Source organism: Camponotus floridanus, unplaced genomic scaffold (genome assembly GCF_003227725.1).
Source record: "Camponotus floridanus strain SB8 unplaced genomic scaffold, Cflo_v7.5 scaffold1, whole genome shotgun sequence".
Lineage (NCBI taxonomy): Eukaryota > Metazoa > Arthropoda > Insecta > Hymenoptera > Formicidae > Camponotus > Camponotus floridanus.
The window spans coordinates 5500940-5524454 of record NW_020229214.1 but is presented as its reverse complement, the minus strand read 5'-3'; the positions used below and the strand labels follow the sequence as shown (position 1 = coordinate 5524454).

At 27.6% G+C, this 23515-nt stretch overlaps 3 protein-coding genes across 5 annotated transcripts; all 3 read right to left on the bottom strand.

The window, feature by feature from the left end:
• Positions 1-7401: 7401 nt before the first annotated feature.
• LOC109609750 (odorant receptor 63a-like) lies at positions 7402-10870 on the bottom strand. Of its 2 annotated transcripts, none has more exons than XM_025408184.1 (9): positions 10700-10870; positions 10262-10381; positions 10047-10164; positions 9516-9777; positions 9296-9445; positions 9061-9151; positions 8545-8681; positions 7588-7720; positions 7402-7484 (listed from the first exon to the last, which is right to left on the bottom strand). In XM_025408184.1, exons 1-9 carry the CDS (start codon positions 10841-10843, stop codon positions 7431-7433), a joined length of 1209 nt encoding a protein of 402 aa, XP_025263969.1. In that variant the 5' UTR covers positions 10844-10870; the 3' UTR covers positions 7402-7430. The 2 variants fall into 2 exon arrangements, with proteins under 2 accessions (XP_025263969.1, XP_025263971.1); XM_025408186.1 differs by lacking the exon at positions 10700-10870 and adding an exon at positions 10457-10488.
• A 2837-nt stretch (positions 10871-13707) lies between these two features.
• Positions 13708-17224, bottom strand: LOC112637763 (odorant receptor 63a-like). 2 transcript variants are annotated; one of them, XM_025408172.1, is made up of 9 exons: positions 17054-17224; positions 16618-16737; positions 16402-16519; positions 15871-16132; positions 15651-15800; positions 15402-15492; positions 14880-15016; positions 13912-14044; positions 13708-13808 (listed from the first exon to the last, which is right to left on the bottom strand). In XM_025408172.1, the coding sequence occupies exons 1-9, from the start codon at positions 17195-17197 to the stop codon at positions 13755-13757; spliced, it is 1209 nt and encodes a 402-aa protein (XP_025263957.1). In that variant the 5' UTR covers positions 17198-17224; the 3' UTR covers positions 13708-13754. The 2 variants fall into 2 exon arrangements, with proteins under 2 accessions (XP_025263957.1, XP_025263965.1); XM_025408180.1 differs by lacking the exon at positions 17054-17224 and adding an exon at positions 16811-16842.
• A 2852-nt stretch (positions 17225-20076) lies between these two features.
• LOC109610096 (odorant receptor 63a-like) lies at positions 20077-23415 on the bottom strand. The gene is made up of 9 exons (XM_025408171.1): positions 22956-23415; positions 22520-22639; positions 22304-22421; positions 21782-22034; positions 21529-21711; positions 21294-21384; positions 20780-20916; positions 20263-20395; positions 20077-20159 (listed from the first exon to the last, which is right to left on the bottom strand). Exons 1-9 carry the CDS (start codon positions 23097-23099, stop codon positions 20106-20108), a joined length of 1233 nt encoding a protein of 410 aa, XP_025263956.1. The 5' UTR covers positions 23100-23415; the 3' UTR covers positions 20077-20105.
• Positions 23416-23515: the final 100 nt, after the last annotated feature.

Here is a 23515-nt window from a genome sequence, read left to right as displayed (position 1 = left end):
TCACAAATTATACATTATATTATAAATGTATATAATCCACCTCTGTATGGGTACACCTTGACGCGGTGGGGTGGCTCAGTACTTGGATGGTGCCTTGAAGTTTATTTAAAATTTTTTAATTTAGGATAAATCTCCGAATTAGTTAGAATTGGATCGATTGCTCGGAATGGTCGTCAATGGGTTCCTTCTCTTTGCTCGTCTACAGCCACACGCACTACGTGTGTTAACCCTGTCGAGGAGTCGAGTGGATTCCCCTAAGCACGATTTTTGCTCGATAAAAGGGGTTGCCTCCCCATTTTCTAAATTGCTGAATGTTAGCATTTAAAAAATGTGGGTATCCTCTTCTTTTGCCGTCTACCAGCCTGGTGTAGCCATATCCTACAATCGCGAGAAACTTCGTGTTCCGGGCGAAGCACCTAAAATCGTGCTTAGCGAGTCCAGGTTCGATACGAGATAAGATAATTATGCGCGAAAAAGAGTTGGTGAACTTCATTTTTATCGTACCGAAATAATGCGGGAATGCCATTCAATATCGCGCGGAAATAGCGATATAAAAATATCGCGAGTGCGGGAGTGTCGTTAAAAGTATCGCGCGCCAACAACATGAGAGAGGGAGGAGACCTGGGAAAGGCATCTTACATCGGCGGAGCAACCTGATGGTGAATATCTATTATTTATATATTAATTGTTATCTTCTCGTTAACTTGTTATAAACGAACAATAATTCGATCTTATTATTTAAATGAATTAAAGAGAAAAATTTTTATAAAAGTCATATAGAATTTTCTATTTAAAAAACAGTTTCAAAAATTTATAAAATTTTTCCATACGTGTTTATCTGCTTATTGTTTTACACATCGGATATAAAATTCCACGTGATAAAAATTTTTTTAAATATTAATTGCATTTTGTGAGCATTATTATAAATAAATTTTATATTTGTATGTTACAGATAACTAGCTTCGATAACAACATCTCCGCTGTTGCGCATCAGTGCCGGTGAGTGAAAAAAACTTTTATTTAACTTTAAGGTAACGGATTCATAGAGATTGTAGATGTAGATGTAGATTGTAGATTGTAGATAAATCCGTTGCCTTAAAATGGATGAGCTAGGATGGATCAAATTAAATAAATTAAATTAAATAATTAAATTAAATTAAATAATTTTAATAAGTTCGAAAGAACTTATGCTTTGCATCTATTGCGAAAATATATTGAAATATTAATTAAAAAAAGAAGAGATTAAGAAAAGATTTTTTTGTAAAGATTTTGTCTAATTTATTAAATAAAGGACACCCATTAACAATTATCAATTTTATCAATTTTTAATGCTAATTTATACTTATAATACGCACTTATCTTTTAATTGCTCATAGCTCATCCATCGTAGAATTTGTTTGTATATATTGTTTTTAAACTTTACTTTAACTTAATATAAAGCCAAATAATTAATTAATTAAATAATTTGTAATATGATAAATACACACATTAATTTTATATTTTATTATAAAATATAATTTGTAATAGAAATTTGTAGTAATTTGGCTTTATTTCAGTTAAAATAGAGTTATATTCAATATTTAACGAACGATCGTGAAATCGAACGATCGTTACTAAATGAGCGTAAATATTTCACGCTCTTTTGCCGGTAATTAGTAAAAGAAGGAGTAATTATCTCCTTCTTTGTTCTCTGATTCGAGATCGAGAAAGAAAGCGGCCAGGATCAATGAAAGGTAGGTTCAACTGGCCTGAAAAGTACGATTATAATACGCAGTTAGGGCACGTGATTAAAATATATGATTAGGTGCGATGATAATTAGAGATAGGTTCCTCAAATCTCGAATAATTTTAGTTAATCAGGAAGTAGGGTTGTTATGGTTATTAAGTAAAATCATTAGAATTCTTCTATTAATATTAGGGTCGTTAGGTCGAGAATGAATTTCTCGTTCCGCTAATTGTCGGTTAAGTGTCGTTGGACATAGCGAGATGTTCGTGTCCTTTTCCGATGCGTTTTTTGTGTCCGATGCAACTTTACTTACGTCTTGTACCGTTAGGAGATTCATAGATCGGACGTGCGATTAAGATGGTCGCGTAATGTCGAACTATTTGACTGTATTTCACTGAAGAAGGTTCGAAAAGAGTCCGAAACATATGACTGATCATCAATAAAATGTGGATTATGGAAGTAGGTTTTTATTGCTTCATGCCTTACATCTGCGTTGGCTCGATATTGCCTAATTATTTAGTTAAATTTATATATTTTATACTTGAGTCGTCAAGTTAATTAATTTATTTTATATGTTAAATGTTAAATGTTAAATGTTAAATGTTAAATGTTAAATGCATAAACAGTAGAGTTTGTTCAAGTAGATTACTACTTATATTGCATAGTATTTTTCTTTTGATAGTTGGAGTGTTTCTTGTCATGCACATGTATTCCATTTATTTGGTTTTTTTCTATTCATCAGGACAAAAGTTCATGCATTCTCTCAGAATGCTATTTCTGTTTTTTCATAGACTTCACCTGCCTTTTAAGACAAAAACCGGTTTACTAACTATGTTATTAAAGCTAGCTGGTCTTTCTAGTATCATGTTGATAGGATAAGTAAAAAACATATCGATGGTTGTGAAAAGATATAAGTTATTATTTATTTATGTGTCAATGCTATATGTCAATTATGTAAAAATATCATATACGGTAACAAATTATTTGAAGATTAAATGTCCTAAAATATAAATTTAAAACTTCTAAACAAGTATCGGTATTGTAATATCATTTCTAACTTTTCTGTAACTTTAGATGTCAAATGACATATATTGTTAAATAAAAAAGAAGTATACGAGAAGGATTTTTCGTGATTCAAAAATTAAGATACTTTTTAAGCATTTTTTATTTTATCTGGAAAGAACTTATTTACAAAATTTGACCCAAATCGGAACATGATTTCGAAAGAACAGCCGATAAATGATTGCTACACAAAAAGCATAATACATATCATTTGACATCTAAAAGAAAGTTAGGAATGATATTACAATTCCGATACTTATTTAGAGGTTCTAAATTCATATTTTAAGTTAGGACATATTTTAAATTAGAAATTTTGAAATAATTTGTTACCATATATGATATTTTTACATAATTGCATTGACATATAGCATTGACACATATAAATAAATTATAAAATGTACTTTTCTACAAATATTGATATTTTTTATTTATGTTATCCACAAGATACTATAAAGACTAGTTAGCCTTATTATTAGCATATTAACATATATAACATATATAATAAATCGATCTCAATTCTAAGAGACAGGGGAAATCTATGAAAAACAGAAATAGCTGAATGCATAAACCTTTCTCTTTATTAATAGTAGAAAATCAAATATATCTTAAACAAAATATTTATAAGCACATTTATAGAGGAAAATTGTTTTCATGCGTTCCTAAAATTATATTTTAAATTAGGACATTTAACACATCCTGAAATATTCTGCATATATAAATATACATATATACATTTAATCTTTATATATATATATATATATAAAGATTAAATATATATATATATATATATATATAAACATACATATATGTACATATCTAATCTTCATGTATGTAAACATACATATATACAATACACATCCACAATGTTTATATAATATAATCCTAGAACAAGAAAGAGAGAGAGAGAAAGAGAGAGAGAGAGAGAACCAAAAGTAAGATTTATGTTGATTAATATTTTCATTCATATTTATCTTTTTCTTAAAATGACTTGAATTTTATTGAAAAATTTGATTTTCTTTCTTCAAAGATAAAGTAGATAAAATCTAACATTAAGTTAAAAGAATTTTAAAAAATAGCAGAGTGAAAATTATCATTTAAAATATAACATCAAAATTATTATCGTATAGAATCTTATAAAAAAACTGCATTTTAAATCAAAACTTATCTAATTTTTTTTTAACTGAAAAATTCTTGAAATCTTTTATGTGTGAGACTTGCTATTTCAATAAATTAATACATTTACTTTCTAATCTGAAGGACGCATTATGTAAATTGTGTTTTTGAATTTATTATAGTACGATTGGGTGGGGAACACATAATAAAAGTGTCCGCAGACAACATCCACAGCATAGTAGCAATATTAATATAATATACTATACTACAATTTTGTGGTTATCATTGTTCAATACCGTTCAATAATGTAATTTGTAAGTGATGTGTAAATTGCATTGGCAAGTATCGTCATAAGTTATTTAATTGTCACCGACAATTCAAGATGAAATAACTTATGACGATACAATTAACACATCACTTACAAATGACATTATTGAACGGTATTGAACAATGATAACCACAAAATACTAGTATAGTATATTATATTAATATTGCTACTATTCTGTGGATATTGTGGTCTTCTGTTAAAACGATAAACACCCTGTCTGATACAAAAATATTTCCGCTTATTGGAAGTGCTTATTATTTTCTTCGGCGGAATTTTGATGGTAATAATAAAAAGATAAAAATATTTATTCGAAAATTAATTATAGTTAATATTAATTATAATAAAATATTCATAAATTACTTTATATGATAAACCATAAAATTTATTTTTTAGAATTTTTAAATGTTATAATTAAATTGATAAATAATTATCCATCTCCATTTAAAATATTAATGGGAAACAAATTATTAATTGTTATTATATATTCATACATTGTCGATCGAAATATTAGCGTTAATAGAAAATTTGAAGTTTTATTAGACAGATATTCGATTTTCTATCTCGATATTTAATAGCTCTGTTCCATTATATAATTATCCTTAACACAAAGAAATGATGCTAACTTTCTAAATTAATTTTATAAAATAAAATCTACATTAATAAAAATCTTACTATATATCAGTAAATATTATAAATACCATAAATATCTAGAAAAATAAAGAAATTTTAGAAATTAAAGAAAAATAACATAAAAAGTGTCTGTTGAAGTGTCATCGTATGTATATATTAATATAGCTAATAATAAACAGAAAACTTCATTAATTTTGAAAATTGTTATTTTTACTCCCGACTGCTGCCAACCTACGGTTGGCAAAAGATGGAGAGAGTATGCGTTTCACCGAGCCCGGATCGATATTTACCATTTTTCTCGATAACAATAACATAGTTTGGTGTCATCTTTTACACATCAGTTTTTCATTAACCAAGGATGGTTTAGAATACATATAATTAGAAATAATAATTATATATATATACATATATATATATATATATATATATATATATATATATAGAGAGAGAGAGAGAGAGAGAGAGAGACGAAATAATACAATCGAATTTTAATACACCGTTTTAATTAAATTTAATATATACTATATAACATCCATTTGTTATATAGTACATTAAATTTAATTAAACAACAAAATTTCGAAACTTTTTATCCATCTTTTTTTACAATATCGTATATACTTCTTTCTTTTATATTGAATTATTATTTTATCTTATCTTATTATATAGATAGAATATATCATTTATTATCATTCATTTTTAGTTACACTACTAACTACAATAACATTCAATTGTTTCTTAATCAAGCGAAAAATGTTTCTTACCTGCGTGAAATTTAAATTCGGATACATGGAAACACTTTCTTTTTGGAGGCTGTTTGAAGTGGTATAATTCTTTGGCGTGATAGTTGCCTCTGTCAATACTAAACCTTTCAATAAAACACATAACATTGTTCCAAACATAATTTGCATTTTTCGTAAATGTTTGCACGCAATCAGTTTCCGTTGAATCCTCAGTTAGTTGTTTTTTCCACTCTACTAACTTCTGATGTGCTAATCGAATTGATATTAATTCATATATATATATATATATATATATATTTTTTTTTTTTTTTTTTTTTCGATAAATTCTTTAAAACTCAGTTTTAACGAATTGCAAATTATTATTTTCTAATATTATGTTTTTAGATTTCTCTTTATTTACGCGATCACAACATATATCTTAAAATTAAATTAGGAAATTTTTAGTAAGTAGATAATTTTTATTTTTTTAGGAGAATAAATGACAATTCAAAATGATACATATTCATTTGATTGTATCGCAAACACAAGAATATAATTATTATCAGCTTTCCTTTTTCATTAATATTATAGTAGAAAAAAGCAGTCGATAAAAAGATAATAATCGCAAACAAATTACAATGATCAAAGAAGTTATAGAATTATAGATCTTGTAGCATTTTCAGCCATATTCAAGCATACGCAGAGTGTAATTCACTTAAATATTTGCTATCTTTGGTTTTATTAAATATATAATTATGATAATTCGTTTGTACGATTATGTTACTACATGCTATGTTTTTTAAAATCCACTATTTGCATACAATTACACGTTTTCTATATTATTTATATGATGTAATTTGAATCAAGCGATAAATAACGCAGAAGTGTTTTTCGACTAGCGATCACAATAGTAATTGACTTCGAATGATCAATCTGATCATGTGTTGTCTGACGTCTTATTAGCGGCATTCCGTTTGTAATTTATTTTTCTCTACGGAGATACTCGGCGTTATTAAGAATTAAAATCTTTAAAATTATTTGATGAAGAAGTTATATATGTATAAAACAAAAATAGTTCCATATATAAATAAAAATAATTATGTATATATAACTGTTTAATGAATTTTATTAAACTTCTTATATTAACTTATTTCTGAGTATCTTTTCTTTGGTATACTTTCTTTGGTTTACTATATAAAAAGTTTACTATATAAAACGTTTACTATATAAAAAGATATTTTAATTATAAGAAAAGTAAGACTGTAAAGGGAAAAGAATTCCGGTCAGTTTAAATTAATTCAATTCTGCGTTTCATATTTTTTTCCTCTACGCAACGTTGATAAACAAAAAAATATATCAGAGTTTGCAATGTTTACAATTATATATAAAGAATTTATAAAATGTTTTAAATGATTTTATTTGATAGAACTATTCAAATTTGTGCAATTAATAAATGTTATCGGTATATAATCGATTATTGATAATTGATTGGATATATTGGTAACATTTCTTGTATAATGAGAATGCATAAACATTAGACACAGAATTGCATGACAAAGGGATAAAAATTGTAGAAAAAAGTGTAAAGATTATGTCTCAGTTTACAATAAGTTAATTTTCAATATAAAATATCTCAGCTTAGTAAGTCAAATATCTTCGAAATATTTATTTTAACGTAAAAAAGAATGCAGTAAAAGAGTAATTGTTAGTTGTTTTATTAGATACAATTCTACTACATTGCATTATATAATAAATTATAGAATAAATAAAGCTACAAATTTTTTTTCATTACAATTTGTTGATAGTAAGATTAAATAAAAATATATTGGTGAATTAACTGAAATTTCGATAGTCAATCTTTGAGTGACAAAAACGCTGTGAAGTAAGATACACCCATCCGTATTACCTTAAATCGAATATAGGGATGCGTAAATTGTTTTACATATAGACAATTTGTAAAATAAGAAATAAATATACTGCAAATAAATTTATAATTTTGCTATACTTACTGCCGCATAAGTCGCTATCGATAATGGAATTATATTACCTGCCTTTAATCCGCACGGTATATTGCTTCTGTAAAGAATTATAATTAGTAGAGATTTTAATCTAGGCGAGAAGTCGTACCATTTTGTTGCATACCTAAACAAAAGTTCCATAATTAATTTTAGTTAGATTTTCAAAAAGTTCTTTTTATATTTAAATTAATAAAATTGAATCAGTTATTACAGTTACATGTATTATAGTAAGACAGATATGAATAAATTTTTACAAATTAATTTTTTGAAAAAATTGAAAGTAAATCCTATGTTAGAAATGATTTTTATATTATTTATGTTTTTTAAACTACGATTTAATGAAACTAATCTAATCAATTATATAAATTCAATTAAGTTTTATATTGAGTTTTATATTTTTTATATCTAATTTATATCAAATTCGCTGATAAAAATTTTTAACGCATCTATATATATGTATATATGTATATTATATATACAGAGTGTCCCAGTTATCTTCCGTCATCTTTCACAGATTCCTGGGATCATTTGAAGCCGATTTTTCCTTAGCGAAAATGTCAATGAAGGCCATCATTTTTTACATGTTCCCGATTTTTGTCATCATATATCTTTGCAATTAAGTCTTAAATTAAAACTCAACTAAAGTAAACTCTACTTAAAATTCATCAAAGAATGTGGTTTTGTTAATATTTTATTTCTACGAAGCTTAGTTTACGAAAAACCCTTTATTTCCAATCACTTATAATTCGAAAATTATTAGTGCCTCGACATTTTCGTTGAGGAAAAATCGTCTTCAGATGATCCTAGGAATCTGTCTTTGAAAGATGACGGAGATAACTGGGACACCCTGTATATATATACATATATATATATATATATATATATATATATATATATATGTAAGTACATGTAAGTACATGTTAAAAAGTATAAAATAATAATTATTACACTTGATAAAATACATTCTGGCTTTCATCCATTAATTTCTGACCAGAATAACACACGATCAGCATAGAGAAAAATGCTCCGATAATTATGAATGCGAATCTTGCTACTTCTCCCAATTGATCTAACACATAAACAATCTAAACATATTAAAAATATGTAATTATCTTGACACAAAACATTATTTTACTATAAAATCAAAAATAGTAAGATTTTTATCTAGGAATATTAATTAACTGTTATTAGCATTGATGATGTATATTTATTTAGAATCAAAACGAAACTAGAGAGGAGAGGAGAAAGAGAGAGTTTGGTGGGGAGAATCTAACAGAGAAAACATATTAAATTATAAATTGTAAACCGAAGTCAAGAATAAACAAATTAATTTTAGAAAAATAAAGAATATAAAAATCTAATTGTGTATTATACAATTTATTACCTTAATATCTTTTATTTATATTTTATTCTTTAAAGATCATTTATATGAAAAATTTTATTTAAATATTTACTACTACTTACTCGAATTCCAGTTACACTTAAAACTCCAATAAATAATATTAATGTAACTAATGAAAGCTCTCGACACGATGACTCTAATATACTAACAAACCTATAGGATAGAAATGTTATTAATTTAGTTTCTAAATGTAGATACTAATATTATTACCGAGACATATTAGACATATAATTTTATGCATTCGATACATAAAGAAAATTGAGAAGTAACATAATTGAAAATGTCAAAATTGCTTACTTTATAGCAAGCTGATGTTTCTTTAAACACGTTATATATTCTCGATATACTGTTTCCTCGCTTGATGTGTCAAATGTATTCATGTAATATCCACATTTTCTGATTTCATTCTTATTACCTGTTTTCACAACTAAGCTCTCAATTTGCTTACTGCAAATTATATAATGCAAATTATTTTATAAAAAGTATATAAATATAAAATTTTATTTGCAGTACCTACCTAACAGCCGCAAATAAACTGCATGCATGAGAGGTGCACGTGATATGCATCGCGTCTACACTCACTACAATATTCATGCCCACTATAATTATAGCGGTAGTGTAACAGAAAATTGGTAGAAAATACTCATCTTTATTTATCCTAAATTCAACTTCAATGGCAAGAAATCGCGGACGTGACTTGTTAAGAGGCAGCACAATATCCAAAAACACCGGTGTTAATGGTATTATTACAAATCCCGATGTCAAAAAATACATCATTACTGTAATATCAGAAGAAAAATAAGTTGCTTATTCAATAATATCAATTTACAAGAGAAACTATTATCGGCTTTTTAACTAGATTAGAACGAGATACATGATTTTATTAAATATTATTAATTTCATACAGTATGCAAATTTTTAGAAAATACCTTAACAACTTAATTTTATTTTACTAAAATCATGAACTTTTTAATATTACATCATACATTTTCTATCAGCAGGTAATACATTACTCTAACAATATTATCACATATTGCTTTATACTCACTCGAATAGTATTTCGTAAATTTTCGCGCTAACGTAGAATAGTCTTTCAAAACTTGAATTTCTATATCACTCGTAAAAATGTCCCAATGCTCATCGATGATTTCATATAATCGTCGCAACTGATCGCGACAATGAAAAATCGATTTAATTAAACATGAAAAAACATTTTTAAAAAATTAAAAGATAGTGACACTTGTAGTTCTAATAACGTCATACCTTGTCATGGTTAAAGAACTCATTTGCAATTCTCATAAGAAAAGTGCTCGAAATGGCCATTTGATAACAGCCTTCAAAAATTGTTTGCATATCGTCCCAATGATCGTATATTAATAATATCTATATGTATATAATATTATATATATCCATAAAATATATAAAATATTCAATAAAATATATTAAAATATACAATACCTAAAATTCGTACGTGACCAATTACATATAAAAAATTATCATCATTTTATTCGATCAATTAAAAATCACACGTATCAAAATATATTTTGATAATATTTTATAACAAAAATATATTGTGAAAATATTTCATGATAAAAATACGCACTACATAATGTATAATAATAGACAATATTTTAGCTTGATAAGAATTTTTAAAATAAACATTTAAAAAATCTCAGATTAAAAAGTTGTCGATCGCATTACCTCGAACGGACAGTAACTTATTTCGACTAGAAAGCAGAAAGTCTGCAATGAATTTCTCGCGAGCTTATTTTGGAATGGCCAAAGACCTGTAATTGACAAGAATAATCGGTTGATATTATATTCTCGCAAAAAGTTTGCTAGCATGATGGAACTTATTTCTCGATCGAAAGACCGCCGCATAATGACACGTGTCGCGCATATGTTATCCGGTTCTTTGTATATAGTTGCTACGCAAGAAAGAAATTATAGGATGTCATACATCGTCAGCGTCGATATATCATTTGATGAGAGTAGATGAGATAGAGTGTATCATTTAACATTCAAAAAAAATGATCGACACAGCTATTTAATAACAGCCTTCAAAAATTGTTCCAAAGATCGTATAATAACATCTATAACATCTATGTATATCTACTTTTCAAAATTGAACCATCACTTTTCCCATCTATGAAATAATTAATATTGTAACATTGTTGAATAATATTGTTGGATCTTATTGTGGAATAGTGGGTTACAATAAGTATAGTGTAAAATCGGCAGAAACTTGAGGGCAAAAATAATAACGCTAAAAATACGCATTGATTTTCTGGCTTTACGATGATTATCTCTCTTCTATTTGCAGAGTATTTTTCAGTCAATTTGAAACATTTCTGGTGTTCGAATATATTTTTGAATGTAGGAAATAACGGATTAAAGAAGTAAAATTTACTTAGAAAAAATTAACTTTGGCGGAAGATATGCTCACAATCAGTTATACTATTTATAATCAATATTATACAGATTACTTGAATATATATACAGATACTGATCTTAATAATAAAATATCACATATGATGTAGAAAATATAATATTAAAAAAGGAATTGAAGGGTGATGAAAAATTCTTGCGTTTTTGCAAACGTTTTGGTACTCAATTGTCTTTTCCTCAAGACTCTCCTCTTTTGTGTTTCTGCAAAAAATTGTTCTAATAAAAATATAATATATTCGCAAGAGAAAAAAATCTCTTCTCATCTATTTAAGAATTCTAGCGTACCATTCTCTTCTCTCAAACAGCTCAGAATCTCGGAGACGAAAACATGTCTGCAGATGAAGATACGTCCTGAATTAAGGACTCTCGAAACGGATGAGCTCAGATACATCTTATTGTGGACAAACTCCGCATGTGGCCCTCCTCCAAAAGATCAGGTGGCAAATGCTCGCGACCTGGTGGTGGTCCACGTGGGGGGCTCGATGAATACCGTTCCACATCAAAGAACCTTTCAAGCTCCTCTGAATCGAAAGTAGGATATCTGTAAGGCACCTTGCGCCTCGATATATCGCGCATACTAATTTTTATCCTGGACACGACCGGAATATCCTCTTCCTCTTTCCAGGATATGTCACTCTCGCGTAAGAACTCCTCTTTGAATGGCACATCGAAGCGTAAATCTTCCGGTAACGGCTCCCTAGCGACTCTTTCGAACTCTTGTTCGGTTCTGCGAGCTGTCTCGCGCGCCCTGATACCGGCCATGCCCCTTTGAGCGAATTTCACAGGCTACGACACTTGGATGTTCCCGGCCATATTCGATACGGAACATTTCGCTCTCAATATCGGAGACTCTGCATTAATAGGATATTATTTTTAACTTTAAGACTAATGCTTTAAGACTAACTATCTAGAAAAGCAGTAAACGCATTTTCGGAAAATTTCTCTCTTATTTCTCTCTTATTTCCATTAATTTTTTATTCATTATTATAGATGAATAGAGAGTTTCTTTTCGATTGTTGCGATCTTTACAGACAATAATTGTTATTTTAATACTTAGAGTCAAGTATATTTCATCCGATTGATTGTGTCGCGCGCATTCGATATATCGAACTTATTGATACATATATCGTTTCGTAGACGCAATAATATATAAATATTTATCATTCATTATTTATTATAAATAAATTATTTATTATTAGCATATTATAAATCAGATAAATTTAAGTAAATATGTAATCAAAATTTGAAGGATGAAATTCCTTCACTTTCAAAGAAAAAAAAAAAGACTGTAGAGAGAAAAGAATTCCGATCAGTTTAAATTAATTCAATTCTGCGTTTTATATTTTTTTCATCTATCGTTGATACACAAAAAATATATTAGAGTTTGCAATGTTTATAATTATATGTATATAGAGAATTTATAAAATATTTTAAGTAATATTTTATAGAACTATTAGAATTTGTGCAATTGATAAATGTTATTGGTATATAATCGGTTATTGATAATTGATTAGATATATTGGTAACATTTCTTGTATAATGGGAGTGCATAGCCATTAGATTGTGATTACGTTTACACGACTTGATTTACGCCGAATTGCTAACATTGATGTTATAACTACTGACGTTAGATGCCGTGTAAATGCTCTTTTACGATGAAGTTATTACATCTTTGTAGTAACTCAAAATCATTTAGCGAAAAGGCTTAGCGTTATTACATCGACGTAAAAAGGACATGTAAACGGCCGCAGTGTAACGATGGCAATAATGCCAATCGTTAAAATTAAACATCTTAACTCTCTCTCTTGTTTGCAAATTTAATATCATTTCCTGGACTCACTTCACTCGAAAGTTATTAAGTTATTTTAGCTTGGTGGAAATAGGATAAGCTTGAAAGTATAAATACAACTTACTTTAAATAGGAGTTATAACATCAGCGTTATTAAATCGAAGTTAGAAGCCGTACGTGTAAACGTATAGTCACTGATTCGAAGTAAACAGAATTGCATACCGAAGGGATAAAAATTGTAGAAAAAAGTGTAAAGATTATGTCTCAGTTTACAATAAGGTAATTTTCAATATAAAATATCTCAGCTTAGTAAGTCAAATATCTTCGAAATATTTATTTTATCGTAAAAAAGAATGCAGTAAAAGAGTAATTGTTAGTTGTTTTATTAGATACAATTCTACTACATTGCATTATATAATAAATTATAGAATAAATAAGCTACAAATTTTTTTTCATTATAATTAATTGATAGTAAGATTGAATAAAAACATATTGGTGAATTAACTGAAATTTCGATAGTCAATCTTTGAGTGACAAAAACGCTGTGAAGTAAGATACACCCATCCGTATTACCTTAAATCGAATATAGGGATGCGTAAATTGTTTTGCATATAGACAATTTGTAAAATAAGAAATAAATATACTGCAAATAAATTTATAATTTTGCTATACTTACTGCCGCATAAGTCGCTATCGATAATGGAATTATATTACCTGCCTTTAATCCGCACGGTATATTGCTTCTGTAAAGAATTATAATTAGTAGAGATTTTAATCTAGGCGAGAAGTCGTACCATTTTGTTGCATACCTAAACAAAAGTTCCATAATTAATTTTAGTTAGATTTTCAAAAAGTTCTTTTTATATTTAAATTAATAAAATTGAATCAGTTATTACAGTTACATGTATTATAGTAAGACAGATATGAATAAATTTTTACAAATTAATTTTTTGAAAAAATTGAAAGTAAATCCTATGTTAGAAATGATTTTTATATTATTTATGTTTTTTAAACTACGATTTAATGAAACTAATTTAATCAATTATATAAATTCAATTAAGTTTTATATTGAGTTTTATATTTTTTATATCTAATTTATGTCAAATTCGCTGATAAAAATTTTTAATGCATCTATATATATGTATATATATATATTATATATACAGAGTGTCCCAGTTATCTTCCGTCATCTTTCAAAGACAGATTCCTGGTATCATTTGAAGCCGATTTTTCCTTAGCGAAAATGTCAATGAAAGCCATCATTTATTACATGTTCCCGATTTTTGTCATCATATATCTTTGCAATTAAGTTTTAAATTAAAACTCAACTAAAGTAAACTCTATTTAAAATTAATCAAAGAATGTGATTTTGTTAATATTTTATTTCTACAAAGCTTAGTTTACGAAAAACCCCTTATTTCCAATCACGTATAATTCGAAAATTATTAGTGCCTCAACATTTTCGTTAAGAAAAAATCGTCTTCAGATGATCCTAGGAATCTGTCTTTGAAAGATGACGGAAGATAACTGGGACACCCTGTATATATATACATATATATATATATATATATATATATATATATATATATATATATGTAAGTACATGTAAGTACATGTTAAAAAGTATAAAATAATAATTATTACACTTGATTAAATACATTCTGGCTTTCATCCATTAATTTCTGACCAGAATAACACACGATCAGCATAGAGAAAAATGCTCCGATAATTATGAATGCGAATCTTGCTACTTCTCCCAATTGATCTAACACATAAACAATCTAAACATATTAAAAATATGTAATTATCTTCCCACAAAACATTATTTTACTATAAAATCAAAAATAGTAAGATTTTTATCTAGGAATATTAATATTAATTAACTGTTATTAGCATTGATGATGTATATTTATTTAGAATCAAAACGAAACTAGAGAGGAGAAGAGAAAGAGAGAGTTTGGTGGGGAGAGTCTAACAGAGAAAACGTATTAAATTATAAATTGTAAACCGAAGTCAAGAATAAACAAATTAATTTTAGAAAAATAAAGAATATAAAAATCTAATTGTGTATTATACAATTTATTATCTTAATATCTTTTATTTATATTTTATTCTTTAAAGATCATTTATATGAAAAATTTTATTTAAATATTTACTAATACTTACTCGAATTCCAGTTAAACTTAAAATTCCAATAAATAATATTAATGTAACTAATGAAAGCTCTCGACACGATGACTCTAATATACTAACAAACCTATAGGATAGAAATGTTATTAATTTAGTTTCTAAATGTAGATACTAATATTATTACCGAGACATATTAGATATATAATTTTATGCATTCGATACATAAGATTTTATACATAAAGAAAATTGAGAAGTAACATAATTGAAAATGTCAAAATTGCTTACTTTATAGCAAGCTGATGTTTCTTTAAACACGTTATATATTCTCGATATACTGTTTCCTCGCTTGATGTGTCAAATGTATTCATGTAATATCCACATTTTCTGATTTCATTCTTATTATCTGTTTTCACAACTAAGCTCTCAATTTGCTTACTGCAAATTATATAATGCAAATTATTTTATAAAAAATATATAAATATAAAATTTTATTTGCAGTACCTACCTAACAGCTGCAAATAAACTGCATGCATGAGAGGTGCACGTGATATGCATCGCGTCTACACTCACTATAATATTCATGCCCACTATAATTACAGCGGTAGTGTAACAGAAAATTGGTAGAAAATACTCATCTTTATTTATTCTAAATTCAACTTCAATGGCAAGAAATCGCGGACGTGACTTGTTAAGAGGCAGCACAATATCCAAAAACACCGGTGTTAATGGTATTATTACAAATCCCGATGTCATAAAATACATCGTTACTGTAATATCAGAAGAAAAATAAGTTGCTTATTCAATAATACCAATTTACAAGAGAAACTATTATCGGTTTTTTAACTAGATTAGAACGAGATACATGATTTTATTAAATATTATTAATTTCATACAGTATGCAAATTTTTAGAAAATACCTTGACAACTTAATTTTATTTTACTAAAATCATGAACTTTTTGATATTACATCATACATTTTCTATCAGCAGGTAATACATTACTCTAACAATATTATCACATATTGCTTTATACTCACTCGAATAGTATTTCGTAAATTTTCGCGCTAACGTAGAATAGTCTTTCAAAACTTGAACTTCTATATCACTCGTAAAAATGTCCCAATGCTCATCGATGATCTCATATAATCGTCGCAACTGATCGCGACAATGCAAAATCGATTTAATTAAACATGAAAAAACATTTTTAAAAAATTAAAAGATAGTGACACTTTGTAATTCTAATAACGTCATACCTTGTCATGGTTAAAGAACTCATTTGTCATTCTCGCAAGGAAAGTGCCCGAGACGGCCATTTGATAACAGCCTTCAAAAATTGTTTGCATATCGTCCCAATGATCGTATATTAATAATATCTATATGTATATAATATTATATATCCATAAAATATATAAAATATTCAATAAAATATATTAAAATATACAATACCTAAAATTCGTACGTGACCAATTACATATAAAAAATTATCATCATTTTATTCGATCAATTAAAAATCACACGTATCAAAATATATTTTGATAATATTTTATAACAAAAATATATTGTGAAAATATTTCATGATAAAAATACGCACTACATAATGTATAATAATAGACAATATTTTAGCTTGATAAGAATTTTTAAAATAAACATTTAAAAAATCTCAGATTAAAAAGTTGTCGATCGCATTACCTCGAACGGACAGTAACTTATTTCGACTAGAAAGCAGAAAGTCTGCAATGAATTTCTCGCGAGCTTATTTTGGAATGGCCAAAGACCTGTAATTGACAAGAATAATCGGTTGATATTATATTCTCGTAAAAAGTTTGCTAGCATGATGGAACTTATTTCTCGATCGAAAGACCGCCGCATGACACGTGTCGCGCATATATTATCCGGTTCTTTGTATATTGTCGCTACGCAAGAAAGAAATTATAGGATGTCAAACATCGTCAGCGTCGATATATCATTTGATGAGATGAGATAGAGTGTATCATTTAACATTCAAGAAAAATGATCGACACAGCTATTTAATAACAGCCTTCAAAAATTGTTCCGAAGATCGTATAATAACATCTATAACATCTATGTATATCTACTTTTCAAAATTGAACCATCACTTTTCCCATCTATGAAATAATTAATATTGTAATATTGTTGAATAATATTGTTGCATCTTATTGTGGAATAGTGGGTTACAATAAGTATAGTGTAAAATCGGCAGAAACTTGAGGGCAAAAATAATAACGCTAAAAACACGCATTAATTTTCTGGCTTTACGATGATTATCTCTCTTCTATTTGCAGAATATTTTTCAGTCAATTTGAAACATTTCTGGTGTTCGAATATATTTTTGAATGTAGGAAATAACGGATTAAAGAAGTAAAATTTACTTAGAAAAAATTAACTTTGGCGGAATATATGCTCACAATCAGTTATACTATTTATAATTAATATTATACAGATTACTTGAATATATATACAGGTACTGATTTTAATAATAAAATATCACATATGATGTGGGAAAATATCATATTAAAAAAGGAATTGAAGGGTGATGAAAAATTTCTTGCGTTTTTGCAAACGTTTTGGTACTCAATTGTCTTTTCCTCAAGATTCTCCTCTTTTGTGTTTCTGCAAAAAATTGTTCCAATAAAAATATAATATATTCGCAAGAGAAAAAAATCTCTTCTCATCTATTTAAGAATTCGAGCGTACCATTTTCTTCTCTCAAACAGCTCAGAATCTAGGAGACGAAAACATGTCTGCAGATGAAGATACGTCCTGAATTAAGGACTCTCGAAACGGATGAGATCAGATACATCTTGTTGTGGACAAACTCCGCATGTGGCCCATCCTCCTGTTCCCAAAGATCAGGTGGCAAATGCTCGCGACCTGGTGATGGTCCACGTGGGGGACTCGATGAATACCGTTCCACATCAAAGAACCTTTCAAGCTCCTCTGAATCGAAGGTAGGATATCTGTAAGGCACCTTGCGCCTCGATATATCGCGCATACTAATTTTTATCCTGGACACGACCGGAATATTCTCTTCCTCTTCCTAGGATATGTCACCCTCGCGTAAGAACTCCTCTTTGAATGGCACATCGAAGCGTAAATCTTCCGATAACGGCTCCTTACCGACTCTTTCGAACTCTTTTTCGGTTTTGCGAGCTGTCTCGCGCGCCCTGATACCGGACATGCCCCTTTGAGCAAATTTCACAGGCTACGACACTTGGATATTCCCGGCCATATTCGATACGGAACATTTCACTCTTAATATCGGGGACTCTGCATTGAATAGGATATTATTTTCAACTTTAAGACTAACGCTTTAAGTATCTAGAAAAGCAGTAAACGCATTTTCGGAAAATGTCTCTCTTATTTCCATTAATTTTTTATTCGTTATTATAGATGAATAGAGAGTTTCTTTTTAATCGTTGCGATCTTTACAGACAATAATTGTTATTTTAATACTTAGAGTCAAATATATTTCATCCGTGTGTCGATTGGTTGTGTCGCGCGCATTCGATATATCGAACATATTGATACATATATCGTTTCGCAGACGCAATAATATATAAATATTTATCATTCATTATTTATTATAAATAAATTATTTATTATTAGCATATTATAAATCAGATAAATTTAAATAAATATGTAATCAAAATTTGAAGGATGAAATTCCTTCACTTTCAAAGAAAAAAAAAGACTATAAAGGGAAAAGAATTCCGGTCAGTTTAAATTAATTCAATTCTACGTTTTATATTTTTTTCATCTACGCATCGTTAATACACAAAAAATATATTAGAGTTTGCAATGTTTATAATTATATATAGAGAATTTTTAAAATATTTTAAGTGATATTTTATAGAACTATTAGAATTTGTGCAATTGATAAATGTTATTGGTATATAATCGGTTATTGATAATTGATTAGATATATTGGTAACATTTCTTGTATAATGAGAGTGCATAGACATTAGATTGTGATTACGCGACTGATTTACACGACTTGATTTACGCCGAATTGCTAACATTGATGTTATAACTACTGACGTTAGATGCCGTGTAAATGCTCTTTTACGATGAAGTTATTACATCTTTGTAGTAACTCAAAATCATTTAGCGAAAAGGCTTAGCGTTATTACATCGACGTAAAAAGGACATGTAAACGGCCGCAGTGTAACGATGGCAATAATGCCAATCGTTAAAATTAAACATCTTAACTCTCTCTCTTGTTTGCAAATTTAATATCATTTCCTGGACTCACTTCACTCGAAAGTTATTAAGTTATTTTAGCTTGGTGGAAATAGGATAAGCTTGAAAGTATAAATACAACTTACTTTAAATAGGAGTTATAACATCAGCGTTATTAAATCGAAGTTAGAAGCCGTACGTGTAAACGTATAGTCACTGATTCGAAGTAAACAGAATTGCATAACGAAGGGATAAAAATTGTAGAAAAAAGTGTAAAGATTATGTCTCAGTTTACAATAAGGTAATTTTCAATATAAAATATCTCAGCTTAGTAAGTCAAATATCTTCGAAATATTTATTTTATCGTAAAAAAGAATGCAGTAAAAGAGTAATTGTTAGTTGTTTTATTAGATACAATTCTACTACATTGCATTATATAATAAATTATGGAATAAATAAGCTACAAATTTTTTTTCATTATAATTTATTGATAGTAAGATTAAATAAAAACATATTGGTGAATTAACTGAAATTTCGATAGTCAATCTTTGAGTGATAAAAACGCTGTGAAGTAAGATACACCCATCTTTATTACCTTAAATCGAATATAGGGATGCGTAAATTGTTTTGCATATAGAAAGTTTGTAAACTAAGAAATAAATATACTGCAAATAAATTTATAATTTTGCTATACTTACTGCCGCATAAGTCGCTATCGATAATGAAATTAGATTACCTGCCTTTAATCCGCACGGTATATTGCTTCTGTAAAGAATTATAATCAGTAGAGATTTTAATCTAGGCGAGAAGTCATACCATTTTGTTGTATATCTATAAACAAAAGTTCCATAATTAATTTTAGTTGGATTTTCAAAAAGTTCTTTTTATATTTAAACTAATAAAATTGAATCAGTTATTACAGTTACATGTAGTAAGACAGATATGAATAAATTTTTACAAATTAATTTTTTCAAAAAATAGAAAGTAAATTCTATGTTAGAAATGATTTTTATATTATTTATGTTTTTTAAATTACGATTTAATGAGAATATTTAAGCAATTATATAAATTCAATTAAGTTTTATATTGAGTTTTATATTTTTTATATCTAATTTATGTCAAATTCTCTGATAAAAATTTTATACGCATCTATATATATGTATGTATGTATATTATATATATATATGTTAAAAAGTATAAAATAATTATTATTACACTTGATAAAATACATTCTGGCTTTCATCCATTAATTTCTGACCAGAATAACACACGATCAGCAGAGTGAAAAATGCTCCGACAATTATGAACGTGAATCTTGCTACTTCACCCAATTGATCTAACACATAAACAATCTAAACATATTACAAATATGTAATTATCTTGACACAAAACATTATTTTACTATAAAATTAAAAATAGTAAGATTTTTATCTAGGATTATTAATTAACTGTTATTAGCAAATGAAGTATATTTATTTAGAATCAAAACGAAACTAGAGAGGAGAGGAGAAAGAGAGAGTTTGGTGGAGAGAGTCTAACGGAGAAAACGCATTAAATTATAAATTGTAAACCGAAGTCAAGAATAAACAAATTAATTTTAGAAAAATAAAGAATATAAAAATCTAATTGTGTATTATACAATTTATTATCTTAATATCTTTTATTTATATTTTATTCTTTAAAAATCATTTATATGAAAAATTTTATTTAAATATTTACTAATACTTACTCGAATTCCAGTTAAACTTAAAATTCCAATAAATAATATTAATGTAAATAATGAAAGCTCTTGATACGATGATTCTAATATACCAACAAACCTATAGGATAGAAATGTTATTAATTTAGCTTCTAAATGTAGATACTAATATTATTACCAAGATATATTAGACATATAATTTTATGCATTGGATATATAAAGAAAATGGAGAAGTAACATAATTGAAAATGTCAAAATTGCTTACTTTATAGCGAGCTGATGTTTCTTTAAACACGTTATATATTCTCGATATACTGTTTCCTCGCTTAATGTGTCAAATGTATTCATGTATCCACATTTTCTGATTTCATTCTTATTACCTGTATATTCACATTTTCTGATTTCATTCTTATTACCTGTTTTCACAACTAAGCTCTCAATTTGCTTACTGCAAATTATATAATGCAAATTATTTTATAAAAAGTATATAAATGTAAAATTTTATTTGCGGTACCTACCTAACAGCCGCAAATAAACTGCATGCATGAGAGGTACACGTGATATGCATCGCGTCAACACTCACTACAATATTCATGCCCACTATAATTACAGCGGTAGTGTAACAGAAAATTGGTAGAAAGTACTCGTCTTTATTTATTCTAAATTCAACTTCAATCGCAAGAAATCGCGGACGTGACTTGTTAAGAGGCAGCACAATATCCAAAAACACCGGTATTATTACAAATCCCGATGTCAAAAAATACATCATTACTGTAATATCAGAAGAAAAATAAGTTGCTTATTCAATAATATCAATTTACAAGAGAAACTATTATCGGCTTTTTAACTAGATTAGAACGAGATACATGATTTTATTAAATATTATTAATTTCATACAGTATGCAAATTTTTAGAAAATATCTTGACATCTTAATTTTATTTTACTAAAATCATGAACTTTTTAATATTACATCATACATTTTCTATCAGCAGGTAATACATTGCTCTAACAATATTATCACATATTACTTTATACTCACTCGAATAGTATTTCGTAAATTTTCGCGCTAACGTAGAATAGTCTTTCAAAACTTGAACTTCTATATCACTCGTAAAAATGTCCCAATGCTCATCGATGATCTCATATAATCGTCGCAACTGATCGCGACAATGAAAAATCGATTTAATTAAATATGAAAAAACATTTTTAAAAAATTAAAAAATAGTGACACTTTGTAATTCTAATAACGTTATACCTTGTCATGGTTAAAGAACTCATTTGCCATTCTCACAAGGAAAGTGCCCGAGACGGCCATTTGATAACAGCCTTCAAAAATTGTTTGCATATCGTTCCAATGATCGTATATTAATAATATCTATATGTATATAATATTATATATCCATAAAATATATAAAATATTCAATAAAATATATTAAAATATACAATACCTAAAATTCGTACGTGACCAATTATATATAAAAAATTATCATCATTTTATTCGATCAATTAAGAATCAAACATCTCAAAATATATTTTGATAATATTTTATAACAAAAATATATTGTAAAAATATTTCATGATAAAAATACGCACTACATAATGTATAATAATAGACAATATTTTAGCTTGATAAAAATTTTTAAAATAAACATTTAAAAAATCTCAGATTAAAAAGTTGTCGATCGCATTACCTCGAACGGACAGTAACTTATTTCGACTAGAAAGCAGAAAGTCTGCAATGAATTTCTCGCGAGCTTATTTTGGAATGGCCAAAGACCTGTGATTGACAAGAATAGTCGGTTGATATTATATTCTCGCAAAAAGTTCGCTAGCATGATGGAACTTATTTCTCGATCGAAAGATCGCCATATAATGACACGTGTCGCGCATATGCTATCCGATTCTTTGATATATAAGTAGCTGCGCAAGAAAGAAATTATGGGATGTCATGTGATCACATGGTCAGCGTCGATATATCATTTCACTGATGAGAGTAGATGAGATAGAGTGTATCATTTAACATTCTCAAGGAAAATGATCGAGACAGCCATTTAATAACAGCCTTCAAAAATCGTTTCAATGATCGTATACTAAAACATCTAATAACATCTATGTATATCTACTGCTCAAAATTGAATCACTTTTCCCATCACTTTTCCAATCTATGAAATAACATAATGTTGGATCTTATTGTGGAATAGTGGGTTACAATAAGTATAGTGTAAAATCAGCAGAAACTTGAGGGCAAAAA

What these genes read in the sequence shown, in the direction of transcription:
- LOC109609750 (XM_025408184.1), bottom strand. Translation starts at nt 10,843, where the DNA reads ATGCTAGCAAACTTTTTGCGAGAATATAATATCAACCGATTATTCTTG. An exon ending in AGTTTATTTGCGGCTGTTAG is followed by an intron (nt 9,446 to 9,515) that starts GTAGGTACTGCA and finishes TATAATTTGCAG; the next exon opens with TAAGCAAATTGAGAGCTTAG. An exon ending in CGATAGCGACTTATGCGGCA is followed by an intron (nt 7,485 to 7,587) that starts GTAAGTATAGCA and finishes ATTCGATTTAAG; the next exon opens with GTAATACGGATGGGTGTATC.
- LOC112637763 (XM_025408172.1), bottom strand. Translation starts at nt 17,197, where the DNA reads ATGCTAGCAAACTTTTTACGAGAATATAATATCAACCGATTATTCTTG. An exon ending in TAAGTTTAACTGGAATTCGA is followed by an intron (nt 15,017 to 15,401) that starts GTAAGTATTAGT and finishes TAATATGTTTAG; the next exon opens with ATTGTTTATGTGTTAGATCA. An exon ending in CAGAATGTATTTAATCAAGT is followed by an intron (nt 14,045 to 14,879) that starts GTAATAATTATT and finishes ACTTTTGTTTAG; the next exon opens with GTATGCAACAAAATGGTACG.
- LOC109610096 (XM_025408171.1), bottom strand. Translation starts at nt 23,099, where the DNA reads ATGCTAGCGAACTTTTTGCGAGAATATAATATCAACCGACTATTCTTG. An exon ending in AGTTCTTTAACCATGACAAG is followed by an intron (nt 22,422 to 22,519) that starts GTATAACGTTAT and finishes TGTCGCGATCAG; the next exon opens with TTGCGACGATTATATGAGAT. An exon ending in CAGAATGTATTTTATCAAGT is followed by an intron (nt 20,396 to 20,779) that starts GTAATAATAATT and finishes TTTTGTTTATAG; the next exon opens with ATATACAACAAAATGGTATG.